This window comes from Muntiacus reevesi, chromosome 1 (assembly GCF_963930625.1).
Source record: "Muntiacus reevesi chromosome 1, mMunRee1.1, whole genome shotgun sequence".
Classification (NCBI taxonomy): Eukaryota; Metazoa; Chordata; class Mammalia; order Artiodactyla; family Cervidae; genus Muntiacus; species Muntiacus reevesi.
This window is the reverse complement of record NC_089249.1, coordinates 230,461,950-230,480,181: the sequence shown is the minus strand read 5'-3', so window position 1 is coordinate 230,480,181 and position 18,232 is coordinate 230,461,950. Positions and strand designations below refer to the sequence as shown.

At 41.0% G+C, this 18,232-nt stretch overlaps 1 protein-coding gene across 2 annotated transcripts in view; it reads left to right on the top strand.

The window, feature by feature from the left end:
- LOC136156221 (protein diaphanous homolog 1-like) overlaps positions 1–17,465 on the top strand; it is a 45,145-nt gene extending 27,680 nt beyond the window's left edge. The window contains exons 2-17 of one of the 2 annotated variants that reach the window (XM_065918768.1): positions 2,008–2,034; positions 3,046–3,201; positions 5,612–5,713; positions 6,062–6,192; positions 6,382–6,468; positions 7,280–7,343; positions 9,742–9,881; positions 10,956–11,064; positions 11,544–11,654; positions 11,952–12,070; positions 12,735–12,851; positions 13,317–13,432; positions 13,958–14,022; positions 14,693–14,872; positions 15,644–16,366; positions 17,236–17,465. In XM_065918768.1, the coding sequence (XP_065774840.1) occupies positions 2,008–2,034; positions 3,046–3,201; positions 5,612–5,713; positions 6,062–6,192; positions 6,382–6,468; positions 7,280–7,343; positions 9,742–9,881; positions 10,956–11,064; positions 11,544–11,654; positions 11,952–12,070; positions 12,735–12,851; positions 13,317–13,432; positions 13,958–14,022; positions 14,693–14,872; positions 15,644–16,366; positions 17,236–17,460 (2,472 nt within the window). In that variant the 3' untranslated portion in view covers positions 17,461–17,465. The remainder of the gene's footprint in view (positions 1–2,007; positions 2,035–3,045; positions 3,202–5,611; positions 5,714–6,061; positions 6,193–6,381; positions 6,469–7,279; positions 7,344–9,741; positions 9,882–10,955; positions 11,065–11,543; positions 11,655–11,951; positions 12,071–12,734; positions 12,852–13,316; positions 13,433–13,957; positions 14,023–14,692; positions 14,873–15,643; positions 16,367–17,235) is intronic. The other variant, XM_065918769.1, reaches the window with a different exon arrangement.
- Positions 17,466–18,232: the final 767 nt, after the last annotated feature.

Below are 18,232 nucleotides of genomic sequence, written 5' to 3'. Positions count from 1 at the left end.
AGAGCGTAGATTTTGTGTTGGGCAGATGGGAGTGAAGGAAGGGACATGAGTTAGGAGGCTACTACAGTAAATCAAGCGACAGCTCATACCACTAGATGGAGGGAAGAGAAATGAGTCTGCAGGCAGAAAAAAACAGGTTGCTGGTTTCCTGTTCTTTAACTTAACCTGCAGCTACGAAGAGTCCAGCTGGCACTGATTCATTTAGACCCAGGTTCTGTTATCTATGTTATATCCATCCCAGAATTGTTTCGGTGGTTGTTTGGTTCTGACGGAACATTTTGAGTTTGGAGGGCAAGGTTCTGGACTGGAAGCACTTGCTCTAGGAGCAAGTAAGTGTAACCTTGGTAGTGGCAACCTGACTATAAACACTCACTCTTTGTGTGGCTTGTTTCATCTCTGTGTCAGGCGACCCAGAGCGATGACAAAAGGAACTGTGAGTCTGCCTGCTGTTTCTGTCTCTGTCTCTGTCTCTGTCTTCTGCCGTGGCTGCCCAGTGAGCAGCGCACACACAGAGTAGCTTCGGATTCCATGGACACTGAGCAAAGTTCTTAGGGTTTCGGGTGAGTGATTAGCATTCCATCAGCAGGAGGTTGACCTCCTCTGGACTCTGGAGGGCAAAGTTAAAATTCACAGTTTACATGGGATTTAACCAAACTCTTGACATTGGGCACATGAGCATAATGACATAGATTTTTCTTGTCTGTAAAAAGGTTAGTAGAATAATTTTGTGGCAGTGTCAAATAGTTTTTCGTTAGTTGAAGAATGTTAGTCAAGAGGCATTTACTATACTCTTCTAAGAACAACAGCAAAAATAAGATTAAAAAAATGTTTTTGGCAGCACTCAATGGCATGCGGCATCTTAGTCCCCAACCAGGGATTGAACCCATGTCCCCTGCATTGGAAGGCAGTGTCTTAACCACTGGACCTCCAGGGAAATCCCTGGTTTAAAACTAAGTATTAGAATGAAGAATTCCTGCTTTCCTGTACCTGGTTGAATCAGACTTTTTTTGGTAAAGTACAGCACACATACAGAAGAGAAGAGAATATAAAACATACAGAAAAGTTATAAACAGAACATCCATGTATCCGTCATCCATCTCAAGAAATAGAGTATTATCGTAAGCACCCCTGAAGCCCCCGTCCCTTTCTGCAGTCATTATTCTTCCACCCACCCCGGGTAACCACTGTTGTGCCATTTGTGGTAATCATTCTCTTTATGATTATACATCCTAGATAATGTAATTTAATTTTGCATGTTTTTAATCTCAATGTAAAAGAAATAATACATTCACTTTTATTTTTGTGAGTAGCTACATGTTCATTCACTTTCTGCACATAATTATTTTCCACTGTACCATTACACCAGTTTACCCATTCTACTCCAGATGGCTGTTTGGATTGTTCTCTGTTTTAGATATTACAGTGTTACTGTGAACATTCTTGTTATACTCAGCCTGCTATGTAAGTGCAACTTTCTGAAGGAAAGGTAGATTTATAGAAACTGTTGTGTTGAGTTGGAATATATCTGCGTATTTTCACTTCACTAGATTCCATTTTCCATTGTGTTTTCCAAAGTGGCCATAACAATTTACATTACACCAACAATGTGTGAGAGCTCCTGCTGCTATGTGACTAGACACAGGACAATTTTTTGCCAGTCTTGAGAGTAAAATGATAATCTTGTTGTGGTTTTGGTTTGCATTTCCTTGTTTACTAATGAAGTTGAACACATTTCATAGGTTTATCGGTTATCTGATTTAGAGTTTTTAGTTCTCTACCTCTTTTCCCCCAATTATTATATGTTAGTGACCTTAAAACTCCTCCTGCCCCTTACCTAAGGGAATGTACTAAGGAGTATGGCAGAAATCTAGCTTGTAGGAAGGAGCCTAGATCCTTTCAACTTGTTTTCTCCTCTTTTTTTCCCCAGTCCATCTGGTATTTAGGAAATTTCCTGGCATTTCACTCATCTCTCTTCCCTCTCTTCTCCTTCCTTTTTCCTGTTCCTAGACTCTGAAGAGACTCATGGCAGATGAGGTAAGGAAATTTTGTTCAGCATGTGCATGGCTCATTTCCTACACTTACGGTATTTGCCAGTTACAATAACTTTGACTTTCTATAACTTATAAATGTGATATGGGTTCTACTCTCAGGTCCTCCCACAGCTTTTTCTAACTCTTTGCTCTGTTTGATTTATTGCATGCATTTCCCTGGCATGTTCACTGACTTCCAAGGTTGGGCATGTTCTTTAAACTCTGAGCTGACTTGCTGTCTGGGTGCCATTCATATCATTGGAAGCCCCAGAATGCTTGCAGATGCTAACTCTTATTTTCAAACAGGTAGTGCCGATAAGCTGCAGTTTATCTGTAGCTCTTTCTGAGTTGAATACCTGTCCTTGTGGTTTGAGGAATGGTTGAGGTTGGTTGACAGAGAGATGGCATATATAGCCCTGAAGCCTGAAGTACAATAGATTATATTCTTTGCAAAGACGATTTTGGAGAATATATTTTGAACTTTTGCTGCTTGCATAACACAAGTGCTATGTAGTGTACAGAAGAAAGAAATAACAATGGTTCCTGGTTTTAAGGCATTTCCTTGTTTCTTGTATATAACTTATATCAAAATCATGATCAGACTAAGCTCTCAAAGGGAGAGATCTTCTGAGGATCTGGCCACAGTTATTATTGGGTAACTAGAGGGAAACAGGGCATTTTACTGAGCACTCCGCATGTGAGGTGCTTTCAGTTCTGGGTTGCTCGAGGGCTTAGAAATGGCAGAGGAGCTAAAGAGCAAAGTTCTCTCTTTTAGACAGGTTCCAAATTTTAGTATTTCATTCTCCTTATCTTTGGATGAAGGTGAGAGTACAGAGTCAGTGTAGTAAATTAGATACAGGAAAGACTGGTTTCTCTTTTTCATGTCATAAGAGCCTTGGAATTGCCCACAAACCAAAGGAACCATGGGTATATAAAGAGGCTAGAGGCTATTTGAGGTATGGTTTGTTGTGTAAATAAAAATGGATCACTGCTAATTCTTTTTTCTCTTTCTCAGCTGGAGAGATTTACCAGCATGAGAAGTAAGAAAGAGAAAGAAAAGCCCAATTCTGCTCATAGAAATTCTTCTGCATTTTATGGGGATGATCCCACAGCACAGTCATTGCAAGATGTTTCAGATGAGCAAGTTCTAGTACTCTTTGAACAGATGCTGGTAAGTTCCCCACCTCAAAACATTGCTTCTTCTTGAAAATGCTTTTATGGGCATGTTTGTTGTTTAGTCATTAAGTCGTGTCCAACTCTTTGAGACTTCCTGAACTGTACCTGCCAGGCTTCTCTGTCTATGGGATTTCCCAGGCAAGAATACTGGAGTGGGTTGCCATTTCCTTCTCCATTTATAGGCATGATGGGTCCTTTTTCATGCACAGCCCTCCTTAACTAGCCCTTAATTACCAAAAAAACGCTCTAGGTTTAATAGAGAACTTAATAGCAGTTCCATTAATGAAGGGACTAAATATACAGGCACCAGTCCGTAGATTGGAATCTGTGAATTAGGCTTAGAAATATCTGATCACTGACCACCTTGTTAGTCTCTTTTAGCCCAGCAGCACTTAAGCCACAAAGATACAGAGTGACTGGGCCAACTAATGTGGTAGTGTGATGACAGCCAGAGTAGATAAAGATTTAAAACATTCACAACAAAATCTCTACAAAGAAGATACTTTGGAGACGTGGAAAGGTGTCATTTGCCCAAGGTCTTCTGTTTAGTGCTAAATCTGGAAAGAGAATTCTGATGTTATAATCACTAGAAGACCTTTAAAGATTGAGGCTGGGTCAGTTCAGTAATAACCTGTGCATGGGTGACACTGACTTTGCTGCCCTCAGTGAGAACCGCTGAGTAAGGACACTCAGAGAATGTCCATCAGTGCTGAGGGTTGCAGAGTTTTGAGTGCATGTTTATACGGTTTCATGAGACCTATGGATTAACTTAGATTTACCATCTCAGCTTCAATTAGAGACTAGTGGCGAGTCTAACTAAGTTAAAAGCATGGGATTAAAACCCTTAATACAGGGCCTGGTACCTGTGGTAGTAAACCCTCAACCAGTACTGCTACTATTACTTTTCACTGAAGCTTTCAGTTTGTCTCATAATGATCCAAGTGTGTTAAGAGTCTAAGACAATCTGTTAGGGGCTTTGGATTGCAAATTGAGATGTCTTCAGGGCAAGGGGAGGTAGCATTAATAAGTTAAGGGCTACATAAAAGATGATAAAAAGAAAAAGAGACTGCAGTAAAATGAAGAGCATTTGGCGTTTTTGTTAAAAGCCAGCCACAGTTCACTTCCAGGTTTTGAAGCATTCCGGTTGGGAATGCTAGCCCAGTAATCCCAGATGTTTCTATTTTTCAAGAAGCCAGAAATCTGTACGTTTTAAAAAAGCAACAAAAATTGTTTTTTTTAAACAAATAGCCAGCATTCAGATTTCCCTAATAAGGTCATTAAAAAAAATTTTTTGTTTATTCAAGTCGCGATTCCAGATAGGGTCCATTGTAATATTCTCCGAAGTTTCATTTGAACTATAGATTTTCCTTTCCTTCCTATTGCTATAAAAAGTTTCTTGAAGAAGCTGTTTGACTTTTACAGTTTTCTGTAATCTTAAATTTGCTGATTGTATCCCTTGGTGCTAGAAATTCATATTTTTTTATGAAGTCTCTCAAATTTAAAATGTTGAAATTTTTAGAAGACAAAGCATACTTAGAAATTTTAGAAGACAAAGTATACTTCATCTTTGGGTCTGATTCAGCCTCCGGGCCACTATTTTGCAACTTTTCTGTTCAGTTTATCTGTAAAAGGAGGAAGAAAGCACCAGAAATTGAGTCAGAAAAAAGTCAGATTACTATTACGGTTTGGTGGTGGTGATTCCTTCACACATCACACACACACACACGGAGAAGAAATTGAATATTTCCACTTTTTCCTCCTATACATTCCCATTTTAAATAATATTCTGGACTTGTTAGGGTTGAACTTCTGCTCACAGAGTTAGGAGGCTCAGACAGATGGTTTCATATGTAACATGCTCAAGCAGGGCCTTTCTCCTGATAACACACTCCAGATTATGTCTGTTGAGGGAATTTGTCAGTTTCCAGTTTGTTCTTCATGGAGGAGTTTGTCCAGGGACTTAGTTAACCAGGAGTAATGGGTGTTTAGGCCTAGAGTGGCACAGATTTTGCTGGTGTTTGAATGGTGCCAGTGGTTCAGTGCTTCAGCCTGAAGAAATTACTAAAGTCCATCCCAAGTGCAGAAAATATTAATGCTATGTTTGCTTTTCTTTCAATAATACAAAGTAAGTTTTCCCTCTGTATTGAGAGTCCGTTCTTGTTAGGAGTAAATTTAAGTGTATGTATATAAAAATGTCTGTTGGGATTTATACTGAAATATTAACCATATTTATTCCTGAGGAATTCCCATCATCTATAATAGCTTAAGTCTCTAGGGGTCAGGAAAATTTCTTTATTCAGTAAGCATTTAGTGTTTTCGTCTCTTCACTAGCTGTACTAAATACTAAATACTCAAACTTATAAAGAATTTAAAGCAATTTTCCCCCTTTTTTCTCCTGCTACTAGCTGGATATGAACCTGAATGAGGAGAAACAGCAACCTTTGAGAGAGAAGGACATTATCATCAAGAGAGAGATGGTGTCCCAGTACTTACACACCTCCAAGGCTGTGAGTCCTGGGGCAGGTACCCATGACATGGGAGACTGTGCCCTTATCTTGGCCATGTTTGTTTTGTTACTTTCATAGAACATTTTATGTCCACGTCAGTTCTATTTCATTCTTTTATGTAAACTTACTCATTTTTTACCTTTACTTGAGTTACTTTTCTTACATACATTTGCCTAATTCAATCATCATAAAGTATGTATGGGTAATGGGAAGGAAATTCTGAATCTCATCGTTCTGTGGTATGTATGATGGGTGTCTGCCCTCATACTGTTTAAATGGTATTAACTAATACTAGTCCAATTTATGACTGAGTCCAGTGTTTACTGACCTCTATTTGCTTCTTTCCAGGGCATGAGCCAGAAGGAGAGCTCTAGGTCAGCCATGATGTACATTCAGGAGTTGAGGTCAGGCTTGCGGGATATGCCTCTCCTCAGCTGCCTGGAGTCCCTTCGTGTCTCCCTCAACAACAACCCTGTCAGGTGAGGATTCGAAGGTGGAAACAGGAGTAAAAGCCCACTGTAGAATTCACTGGTGGGGATTAGAGATCAGAGGAGTCAGGGAAGTATGAGAATGTTCTGGATTGGGAGTAAGAAGTTGCCAGGACACATTTTATTTTTGTGGATAAAGAGTATATTGATTTGATATTGCGTTGTCTTTGTTCCTTACAGTTGGGTCCAAACATTTGGTGCTGAGGGCCTGGCCTCCTTACTGGACATCCTTAAACGACTTCATGATGAGAAGGAGGAGACTGCTGGGTGAGAACTTCCAAGTTTTGTCATATTCTAGGTGGAGGGTAGTAGAGGACTTGGCTGTTTGCTGTAAAGGAGGAAATGACATAAATGTAAAGTTAGGACTAGGACATTATATGTTGGCTGAGAATGGGGTTTATCGTGGGAGTGACTGGAGGATGAATAATTATTATAGGTACAGGAAAAGGAAGAGCAACTTAAATTTCTCAGTATATACCACATATGATTGTGAGTCTCCCAATACAGGTTCTTATCCCATCTGGAAATGTGGTCTGATTAGTCCAGAGCTCTCCCGTGATCTGGTCTGGGTCATAATCTCATTTGGAAATATGTGTGATCAGTTTGAGACTAACTTTATGATAGTCTTCAGGGTTGAAATAATTCTTGCACTGACTTAAGTTAGGCTTTCTTGAAGCCAACCTGACCCAGTATGGTTTCTCTACTTCCTGGAATCTTTCCAAAGCAAAACACAGGTCCTCTGCCTCCTGAAAGTACAGACTTGAAACCTTTGGTGTAGATGAGGCAGGCAATAATAGATAGGATGCTATTGTGATAGAATTTAGCCCTTAGGAGCCTACTAGGAGTTAAAGGGGAGATTTTAATATAATACTAAATTCTTGGTTAATGAGAGGATTAGCCAGTGGTTCTTTTCTTCAGCCATCTCTTTTTGCCAGTGTTTCAGGACAAAGTGCTATGTGCTAGAGTTTACTCAGCTACTAGTTGGGAGTGTTCTTAAGACCCTTGTTTATAGTTGAAAAGTCAGTGGGAGACAGGTGTAGAATAAAGGGACTTCACTAATTATGTCTTCTACACACAGAGGCTATGACAGCCGTAACAAGCATGAGATCATTCGCTGCTTGAAAGCTTTTATGAATAACAAGGTAAGATTGTTCCCATTCTCATTCTGACTCCCATCATGACCCCTGTTCTTGCTCTTCTGTTGGCAAACTTAAAAAAGAAGAACCTAGAAATACAAGGTTCAAGACTTTTAGCTTTCCTTTTTAGTATTGTAACTTTTGATTACCACATACACATACTGTTACATATCTTTTTCCTCAGTTGTAATGTCTATTTCAGAGGAAAGGGTTAATTTTCTTCTTCTGTTTATACTTTTGTTAATGATTGAATTTCCTGACCTGCAGTTATTAATTTTTGGAAGATTTACTTTATTCTCTGCTTTGTTATTTTGTCCCCTGTGTGTTCCTACTGTAGAATATTTCCTTTCTCTTTATTTTTTTCTGTTTAGTATTTAAACCTAGGGAGCCTTCAATGATTTGTTCATGAGTGCAAATCTGTCTTCCTGACTGTTTAATTTTATTATAATTATTCTATTGGCTTGTGGGGGCATTGAAAAAGAAACGTAAGAGTCAGTTTTTATTCTTGGAAGACATAGAATTCTATTGTGTCTGCTCAGTTCAGTTCAGTTCAGTTTCTCAGTCGTGTCCAACTCTTTGTGACCCCATGGACTGTAGCACTTCCCTGTCCATCACCAACTCCTGGAGTTCACTCAACTCATGTCCATTGAGTCAGTGATGCCATCCAACCATCTCATCCTCTCTTGTCCCCTTCTCTTCCTGCCCTCAATCTTTCCCAGCATCAGGGTCTTTTCCAATGAGTCAGCTCTTCACATCAGGTGGCCAAAGTATTGGCGTTTCAGCTTCAGCATCAGTCCTTCCAATGAACACCCAGGACTGATCTCCTTCAGGATGGACCAGTTGGATTTCCTTGCAGTCCAAGGGACTCTCAAGAGTCTTCTCCAACACCACAGTTCAAAACCATCAATTCTTCTGCACTCAGCTTTCTTTATAGTCCAACTCTCACATCCATACATGACTACTGGAAAAACCATAGCCTTGACTTGACGGACCTTTGTTGGCAAAGTAATGTCTCTGCTTTTTAACATGCTGTCTAGGTTAGTCATAACTTTTCTTCCAAGGAGTAAGCGTCTTCTAATTTCATGGCTGCAGTCACCATCCGCAGTGATTTTGGAGCCCAAGAAAATAAAGTCTGTCAGTGTTTCCACTGCTCTGTTTCCACTATTTCTCCATCTGCTTGCCATGAAGTGATGGGATTGGATGCCATGATCTTAGTTTTCTGAATGTTGAGCTTTAAGCCAACTTTTTCACTCTCCTCTTCCACTTTCATCAAGAGGCTCTTTAGTTCTTCTTCACTTTCTGCCATAAGGGTGGTGTCATCTGCATATTTGAGGTTATTGATATTTGTCCTGGCAATCTTGATTCCAACTTGTGCTTCATCCAGTCCAGCGTTTCTCATGATGTACTTTGCATATAAGTTAAATAAGCAGGGTGACAATATACAGCCTTAATGTACTCCTTTCCTAATTTGGAACCAATCTGTTGTTCCATGTCCAGTTCTAACTGTTGCTTCCTGACTTGCATACAGGTTTCTCAAGAGGCAGGTCAGGTGGTCTGGTATTCCCATCTCTTTCAGAATTTTCCATAGTTATTGTGATCAACACAGTTAAAGGCTTCAGCATAGTCAATAAGGCAGAAATAGATGTTTTTCTGGAACTCTCTTGATTTTTCAATGATCCAGCAGATGTTGGCAATTTGATCTCTGGTTCCTCTGCCTTTTCTAAAACTAGCTTGAACATCTGGTAGTTCACGGTTCACGTATTGTTGAAGCCTGGCTTGGCGAATTTTGAGCATTACTTGTTGTGTCTGCTAGAAAATTATTTTTCCTATGCTCATTTTTGTTTAGCTATTTTGGGAAGCATATTCTATCCTGTATTAGTTTGCTAGGGTTGCTAGAACACAGTACTACAAACTAGGTGTCTTAAACAACAGAAGTTTATTTACCTCACAGCTCTAAAGGCTGTAAGTCCAATATCAGGGTGTCAATAGGATTGGTTCCTTCTGAAGGCTGCGAGGGAGGGTGTGTCCCATGCTTCTCTCCTAGCTTCTGGTGTCTTGCTGGCAACCTTTGAGATTCCTTGACTTGTGTATGCATCACCCAGTCTCCATCTTTGATTTCACGTGGTGTTCTCCCTGTTTGCCTACATCTCCTCTTTTTGTAAAGACAACAGTTATATTGGGTTAAGGACCCACCCTACTCTAGTCTGACCAAATGGTAATCTAACTGACTACATCTGCCTGTGACCCTGTTTCCAAATGAGGTCACAGTCTCAGGTACTAGGGGTTAGGGCTTCAACATACGGATTTTGGGAGGAATACCATTCAACCCATAACAACTCATCAACTTGTCCCTGGTTGGGTGCTCTCATCTTTAAGCCTTTCTTTTCTGTTTTTGTTCTCATAGTTTGGAATCAAGACCATGTTGGAGACAGAAGAAGGAATTCTGCTACTGGTCAGAGCCATGGATCCTGCTGTTCCCAACATGATGATTGATGCTGCTAAGCTGCTGTCTGCTCTCTGTATCCTGCCGCAGCCAGAGGACATGTATGTGGCTGGAATGATTTTTCTATTTTCTTTTTTATCATCTTCCTTAGTCTTGAGGAATATTGAGTTGCTTGGGTGTCCACTTACTCTTAAATACTAGGTGAAACTATATTTCTTACGTGAACACTGTGAATCTTAATATTTAAGAATGTTTGTTAAGAGATGGAGGCTGTTCTGCATGTACTGCTGCTGCTAGCAGAGTACCTCCTAGATCTCCAGTAATGTCTGTATTGTCTAGGACAAGCGTTTCTTTTTAATTTTTTAAAATTCAGAAATAACACAAGGTTATTTTAAAACCCCGAACAACACAGAAATATATGAAGTACAGTTAAACAATGTCATCCCTTTGGCAAACCCTGTTCTACAGAGGTGACCACTTTTAATGGTGTGGTGTAATCTCATGGATCATTTTCTAGCGTAGACAAATATACTAAGTTATAACATACCTGCCACTCCAAAAGATGGTATCTTAGAATTAAGGAAAGGTGGCGCTAGTGGTAAAGAATCCACCTGCCAAATGAGGAGATGCTAGAGACACTTCCCCCTGGGTTGGGAAGATCCCCTGGAGTAGGAAATGGCAACCTGCTCCAGTATTCTTGCCTGGAAAATTCCATGGATGGAGGAGCCTGGTGGGCTACAGTCCATGGGACTGCAAAGAGTCGGACATGACTGAGCACACATACATGTATTGTTTGTACAATATATATATATTATTTCATATTTATGTACTTATGTTGGGTAGATTTTCTAGGAGTAGGCCAATGTTACCGGCATTAAAAATTGGTACTGTTAAATACCTCTCCAAGAGTTGTCCAATTTATACGCCCTAGAACAGGGGTCTTAATTTGGTAAATATGGATAGGACTCTAGGGCTGTATTTTTAGGGAGTGCACTTTTCTGAAGAGATAGTCCTTAGTTTCCTGGTGATCTGGCCTCTGCTCTATATGATAAGAAGAAGAATATGAGAAATCTAGAATGTTGATATTGTCTGTTTCCTAACTGATCTGTGCCCCTGTGTAATCTACCTGACCGGAGCACCTGACCAATTCTCTCCCTTTCCTCACTCTTGGGCAGGAATGAAAGGGTTTTGGAGGCGATGACAGAAAGAGCTGAAATGGATGAGGTGGAACGTTTTCAGCCACTGCTGGATGGATTAAAAAGTGGGACCTCCATTGCTCTCAAGGCATGTATATACCTGTGAAATGGCCCACAAGTGGAATTCAAGATAGAAAGACTGAAGTTCATTTGACCTTTTTTTTTAATTTGACCTTTTAAAAGAACACATGGAGTGGTTACCAACAATGTATTTTATATTTCAGAGTTCTTTCTGAAGGGAAAATGGTTACTCTTCTCTCTAAAAAGCAGAGAAAGAACTGTTTTCCTCATTACGAGGTGGAAAAAAGTCATGGTATTTATTTACAAGCTAGGAAACCAAGGCCCAGAACAAATTACACTTTCAAATCCCCGGAATTCTTTAGACCTCTGAGCTCTCTGGACCTGTGTTTAAACCAGGCTAATTTGCTGTAACAGAAAATCATTCTTGTCGTTTTTGTACTCCATCTTCTAGGTAATATTTGGGGGCCTCAGAATGCATGTAAAGAGAGTGGGATCTTGATCTCTAGGAGTTAACATTGACACAGCTGCTGAATTTTCTTATCTTAGGTGGGATGCCTACAGCTCATCAATGCTCTCATCACACCAGCTGAAGAACTTGATTTCCGAGTTCACATCCGAAGTGAACTGATGCGCTTGGGGCTGCACCAAGTGTTGCAGGTGAGAGGCAGCTCTTTATTAGAAAGGCTGGGCTGGTTCCTCCTGTTCCTATAGCCCCACCATCCCTGGGATAACTTCCATTTTCAGTTTAAAAACCAGGTTGAGGGAGTTCCCTGGTGGTCTACTGTTAGGATTCAGCACTTTCACTGCTGTGGCCTGGGTTCAGTTCCTGTTGGGCAACCATGGCAGGTCATGCAGCGTGGCCAAACAAACCAAAAAAACAGGGTAAAAGGTTTGGGTTTCTAGCCAGCATCAGGCACTTCTGGGTTCCCTGACCTATTCTTCTGACATTGACAGGACCTTCGAGAGATTGAAAATGATGATATGAGAGTGCAGCTTGCTGTATTTGATGAACAAGGAGAAGAAGATTCCTATGACCTGAAGGGACGGCTGGATGACATTCGAATGGAGATGGAATATCCTTTTACTGACTGGGTTGAAGATAGATAAGACATTCGGTTGTTTTCAGTTATAGATCCCTATATGGAATGGTGTGGAGTTGATGATCAGAAGAGGGCATTAGTCCGTCTTCCTAGTAGATAAGGCAGCTGTCTTTTGATTGCTGTGGATTTATTTACCTCAGCATGGACTAGAGAAGTTGGGAAAGCTCATCTGAGGGTTGCTCAGCATGGAAGCAGCCATCATAGTTAGTATAGATCTCTTAGAACACAATAGCTTAGCTTATTAAGATGTGGAACTGGTTTTGGAAGGACATAGGCAAGTCAGGGAATAGGGCTGTAACTTGTATGTGCCCCTGAGACTGACATGGGGAATAATTTGGTTACCTATCGGTATTTTCCACAAGTGACTTTAAGGCACTTACCTTTTTCTTTCTGTCTATTGCTCGATTTTCAAGTCAAGTACTAGACATTTTGTCTCTGTGTGTAGTACCACTGACCTACTGGTCCTCTGGCCAAAGGAAGTTTACACAGCTTAAAGTTTAGGCCAGTGTGTACAGAAGGAACAGCTGTTAGAATAGAAGTGGCATCTTGTTCCTTTTCATGAGAGTTGTCAAGCTACCTGTCAGACATATTTTCTACTTAGAAAAGTATATGCTTTCTTTAGCCTCTTCTTTTCCACTGACTTCAGTGAAGTCTTCCAGATTCTGTTAAACACAGTGAAGGATTCAAAGGCAGAGCAGCACTTCCTGTCTATCCTGCAGCACTTACTCTTAGTCCGAAATGACTATGAGGCCAGGTGAGATGGTATACCTTTGGGAAGATTAATCTGAACATAAATGGAGAGAGCAAAATTCAGGTGAACTGCCCTTTTTCATAGTGGGGTGAAGGTGATAGCCAAGGAAGGCAGCAGTATAAAGTTCTTTCATGTTGGAACATGAGATTCAAGCCATAGACTAGAGATTCAGCAATAGTACTGTCCGTCACAGGCAGGGTCTAGCTTGAATTTTAGATGGAAAATGATTTGCACTGGGAGACATATGGCAAGAAGTTTTGACTCTGTGAAGTAGATGTGCATAGCTGATGCGGAAGAGGGGGATTTCTTAGAATGGCAGCAGTACTCCATTAATATTATGAAAAAGTCTTTTCCAGGACATTTATCCTCAGGTCCTTCTATTGTCAAAGCAATTTACCTTTCTTGATCCTGAATACCAAAATTATATTTTGGTTTTCCATTATTAACCTTGTTTTGTTTCTTCTGTAGACCGCAGTACTATAAGTTGATTGAAGAATGTATTTCTCAGATAGTTCTGCATAAGAACGGGGCTGATCCTGACTTCAAGTGTCGGCACCTCCAGATTGATATTGAGGGACTGATTGGTAAGTGTATTCATCTATTTGGTTCTGTGAAACATTGCTTCCACCTTTCATTTTCCATTTTTCTTTCAGTGAAGATTTCAGAGAAGGTACTTTTTTAGCCCATGGGTATTTCCATTTTCACTCTTTCTTAGGTGATATAACAATATCTATGCTAGGAATATACAGGCCTTTAGTTTATTTCCAAAAAATTATAAAAGTTTATCCCTTCTCATATACCTCCCCACCTTTTGAAGGGACTTCAGGTATTATCTCTAACTCCTGCTGGTCCCAGAGATTCATAAGTACTACTTGTAGGCATTTTCTGTGCCACCCAGCATGGTGGCCATACTGTGTAACAGGCACTCAGAAATTATATGTTGAACTTAGCTGAAAGTTCCATTTCTTTGTCCCATACAGAACATTAAGAAGGATAAGAAAAATAACCAAAGGGCAGTCTTTGCTCCTTTTGTTTATATGGAAGGGCTTAGTGAGAGGGGCAGGGGAGAATTGGGAACTTGACTTCCTCACTCTTTGCCTTCTTTTTAGACCAAATGATTGATAAAACAAAGGTGGAGAAATCAGAAGCCAAAGCTACAGAGCTGGAAAAAAAGGTATGTATGAGAGATCAAAAATAATTGAGCTATATCTTTCTTTCTTTGTTTAAGGGTTTTGATTTTTCCGACATGTGACACAGTTACTCATGATATTTTGGAAGTGTTCACACAATAGCAGTTCCTTGGGGAAACCTTTCTGGTGTAGGTTATTCAGTGGAGAAAGTGTGATCATGAGGAGCTGGTCCATTGTGAGTTTGCACAGTTCATGGGCCCCCGAGCAGGAGGAAGACAGGTGGAACTCTCATATAACGTTGTCAGCACTTGGGTTTACTTGATGTCTCAGGCCTCTTAGCCATAGAATAATCGGAACTGGAATATGTCTGAATTCTTTTTCTCTTTGATTAAGGACTCCTATTGTTGATAACTTTTTGATCCTTGAGACTGTTGGGACTGTGCACTTAGCTGTCCTGGTTAAATGTCCTTAAATTCTTGGTGGTGGTGGCTTTTTTAAAAAATCACTCCCAAGTATTGATAGTCTATGGAAATAATCCCTGGCTTCCCCCACCTTTAAGCTTGATTTTAAGGTCAAAATCATAGTGGCCTGTTTTCCCAGGCATTCCTTGGGTCAGTGAGCTCAACAGATCAAGGATTAACACAAAACAGTAAATTATGGGGAATAATACTGGACTTTTGTTGAGATGGAGAACCTGATTTCTTTCTCTTCTAGCTGGACTCCGAGTTAACAGCTCGACATGAGCTCCAGGTGGAAATGAAAAAGATGGAAAGTGACTTTGAGCAGAAGCTCCAGGATATTCAGGGAGAAAAGGATGCATTGGATTCTGAAAAGCAAAAAATTGCCACGGAGAAACAGGACCTGGAAGCAGAAGTGTCTCAGCTCACAGGAGAGGTAATTTCCGAACAGGGAAGGCAGAATAACCTGGGACTGCCATCAGCAGCTTCAGGGTGAGCATGTGTTGGAGCAGGACTGTCTCATCTTACAACTAGGAGGAGTTCAGATACTAATAGGTCATCTAGTTAGGTGGTGCATAGTCTTTAAGTCATGAACTGTTTTGGGGATAAGTAATACATAAGATAGACAATTTGGAGAATACACAACAACACAAAGAATAAAATGAGTCACCGAACTACCCAGAGATAAAGATAATATTTCTAGTATAGAAATATTCTAGTAAATTTAGGAGTAAATACTAAATAAACTGTTCTATTTACTAATTTTCTCTTACTTGAGTCATCTCTGGACAGATCTATGCCTACATACTCTGCCTGCAGTTATAAATATTTATATCATCTGTGATACCTGATAACTTGATCACTTTATGTGTTTATATTACTACATTTATAGCACATATGTTAATTATATAACTAGAATATTTGGTTTACTTGATCTTTGCAATTTCTAATCAAAGGGAGAGTTTAACATAAACTTTGAAGTTGCCTTCTTAATGCAAAGCATACTGAACTAAGAACATGAAAATCTGAATTCTAGTTTTGTCTCTGTTGCTAAGTAGCTCTGTGACTTTAGGTGGAGCCTGTCAACTAACTGTTTTCACTCCCTTCATGTGTAAAATGAGAAGTTTGGATCAAGTAATTTCTTAGGTGCTTTCCAGTGGTCCCTGAAGTGGAGTGAGACATAGTCCTCTTGGTGGTGTTTCTGCAGGTTGCCAAGCTGTCCAAGGAACTGGAAGATGCCAAGAAAGAAGTGGCTTCTCTCTCTGCTGCAGTTACTGCTGTAGCCCCTCCTAGCAGTGCTGCTGTTCCCCCTGCGCCTCCTTTACCTGCTGACTCTGGGCCTGTTGTACCCCCTGTATCATTCCCCACACCCCCACTTCCTGAGGCCAGGGCCAGTCCTCCTCCCCCACCTCCTGCTCCTCCTCTACCTGGGTGTGCTTTCCTCTCCCCACCTGGGGGTCCTAGCATCCCCCCTCCTCCCCCTTTGCCTGGAAGTGTTGGCATCCCCCCCCCACCTCCTCCCCCTTTGCCTGGAGGTGTTGGCATCCCCCCACCACCTCCTCCCCCTTTGCCTGGAGGTGTTGGCATCCCCCCCCCACCTCCTCCCCCTTTGCCTGGAGGTGTTGGCATCCCCCCACCACCTCCTCCCCCTTTGCCTGGAGGTGTTGGCATCCCACCACCACCTCCTCCCCTGCCTGGGGGCCCTGGCATCCCCCCACCCCCTCCTCCCTTGCCTGGAGAACCAGGAGTGCCGCCTCCCCCTCCCCCTTTTCCTGGTGGAATCCCCCCACCCCCTCCGTTTCCTGGAGGCCCTGGCATTCCTCCGCCTCTCCCTTTTGGAGTTCCTGCAGCCCCAGTTCTGCCATTTGGGTTAACCCCAAAGAAACTTTACAAGCCAGAGGTGCAGCTCCGGAGGCCAAACTGGTCCAAGGTGAGAATTTCTGTCCATCTCTTCATTAGTAGATTAAGAAAAAAACCCTTCAGCTTCTTACTTTGTGTTTTGTGCATGGTTGGACTACCCTTTCTTTTGGTTCACATCTGTATGTCTTCAAGTTCACTCATGCATATGTTTATTCAGCAGATAAGAGACATATCCTGCATGCCAGATATCACTTGGGAGAGTTCTTGGAACCTGTACTCTGCTAGAAAACCTAAACTTATCCTACAGTTAATGTTTTTTGCCCTTTTCACTGAGGATATGAGTGCAATGATACCGTACAGTTTGATAATAGTCATTTCACTGATCTGCAAGGTACTGATAATTTTACTGATCCAAAAGTCATAGATTTATGGATACAGCCCCCTACCACCTCTGCCTACCAGTAAATGAGTTACACAGGATATGATTGCACAGGTATGGTGTGTGTTTGAGACCCTTATGATTCTACATCAGTCCTTTGCTTTTGGAAACCAAGTGAAAATAAAGGAACTTAGGGATTTGTTCATAAAATGAACAAATTTGGTACATTTAGCCACATTGATGGGGCAAGTATAATGTAAAGCAAGGGAAGATGTAAAATAAAGCCTTATTGCTTCTAAAAGTAGAGGATTTGGGATTAGAAGGAGGATAAGCAGCATATCTGAGTCTAGTTTCTGAATAAACACCAATAAACACACAAGCTGGAATCATCATCTGGTCCACCACAAAGAGCATAGCTATTCTGTGTCCCAGGTTAGGCTTGCTCTAGTAAGATGTTGACAGTGACCAGCCAGCTGCTGCTTGTGCATCTCAATCAGTTTTCTAGGATGGGAAGTACAGAGCTCAGCTTAGTAACTCTTAATACCTACCTGTATCTACAGTTTGTTGCTGAGGACCTTTCCCAAGACTGCTTCTGGACAAAGGTGAAGGAGGACCGATTTGAGAACAGTGAACTTTTCGCCAAACTTACCAGTACCTTTTCTGCCCAGACCAAGAGTGAGTCCTTTCCTCTTTCTGGCAAAGGGCCAGATTTAGGACTAGGGGCCAGACTAGGACTTAGAAGGTTCATTAAGGTGGTCTCCCATTTCTTTCCCTTCCCTGGTTGAGGACTGAAGAGAGCTGGGGGTTCCTATTCAGAAGAAAGTAAGTTTGGTTTTGTGTTCTGGGGATGCTGGAGTTGGCAAAGAGAACTATTGCATGTAGGTGTTTTGTCCCCCAGTTTTTGTGCATGTAGGTATTTTATGTCAGTGGAGCATGTAGGGATGTGAGATTAACATCACAGAGCTCAGGCTGGGCCCATCTTGAAAGGTTTCTGGCACTGCCTTTAAGGCGCTATCCTCAAACCTATATACGTAGTTGATCAGAGTTGGGCAGAGTCCTTAGTATTAGTAGGTCAGGTGGCTGAGCAACTGTCTTTGTACAATAACAGAGAACCATATGTGATCCCTTTTTTTTTTTCCATTTCTTTCCAATATCTGATGCTTTCTCCTTCCTGGCCATTTGCTCCTACAGCTTCAAAAGGTAAGTGTACCGAAGAGCCATGTAGTTGGGTCTCTTGGATATTAGAGAAAACAGTGAAACAGATGTAAAGGAATTTCTCTTTAAAAACTAAGACTAGAAACTGGGGACTGATTTCTCTTTTGCTAGTTTTTTTTTAAGAGTCCAGAAGGACCAGTAACTCTGATGTTAACTGACAAGGACAAAAATTATTTTAAGTCAAAGCTACCATATACTTGTTCTTTCTTTGGAAGGTGAGGGACAACTTAAATAATAATGCTATTACTTTACATTTGTGTTGTGTTTTACAAATTTGAAAGTTCTTGAACATATTTTACCCTGTTAAGCCTGCAAAGAAACCTTATGAGATAGGCAGGGTGT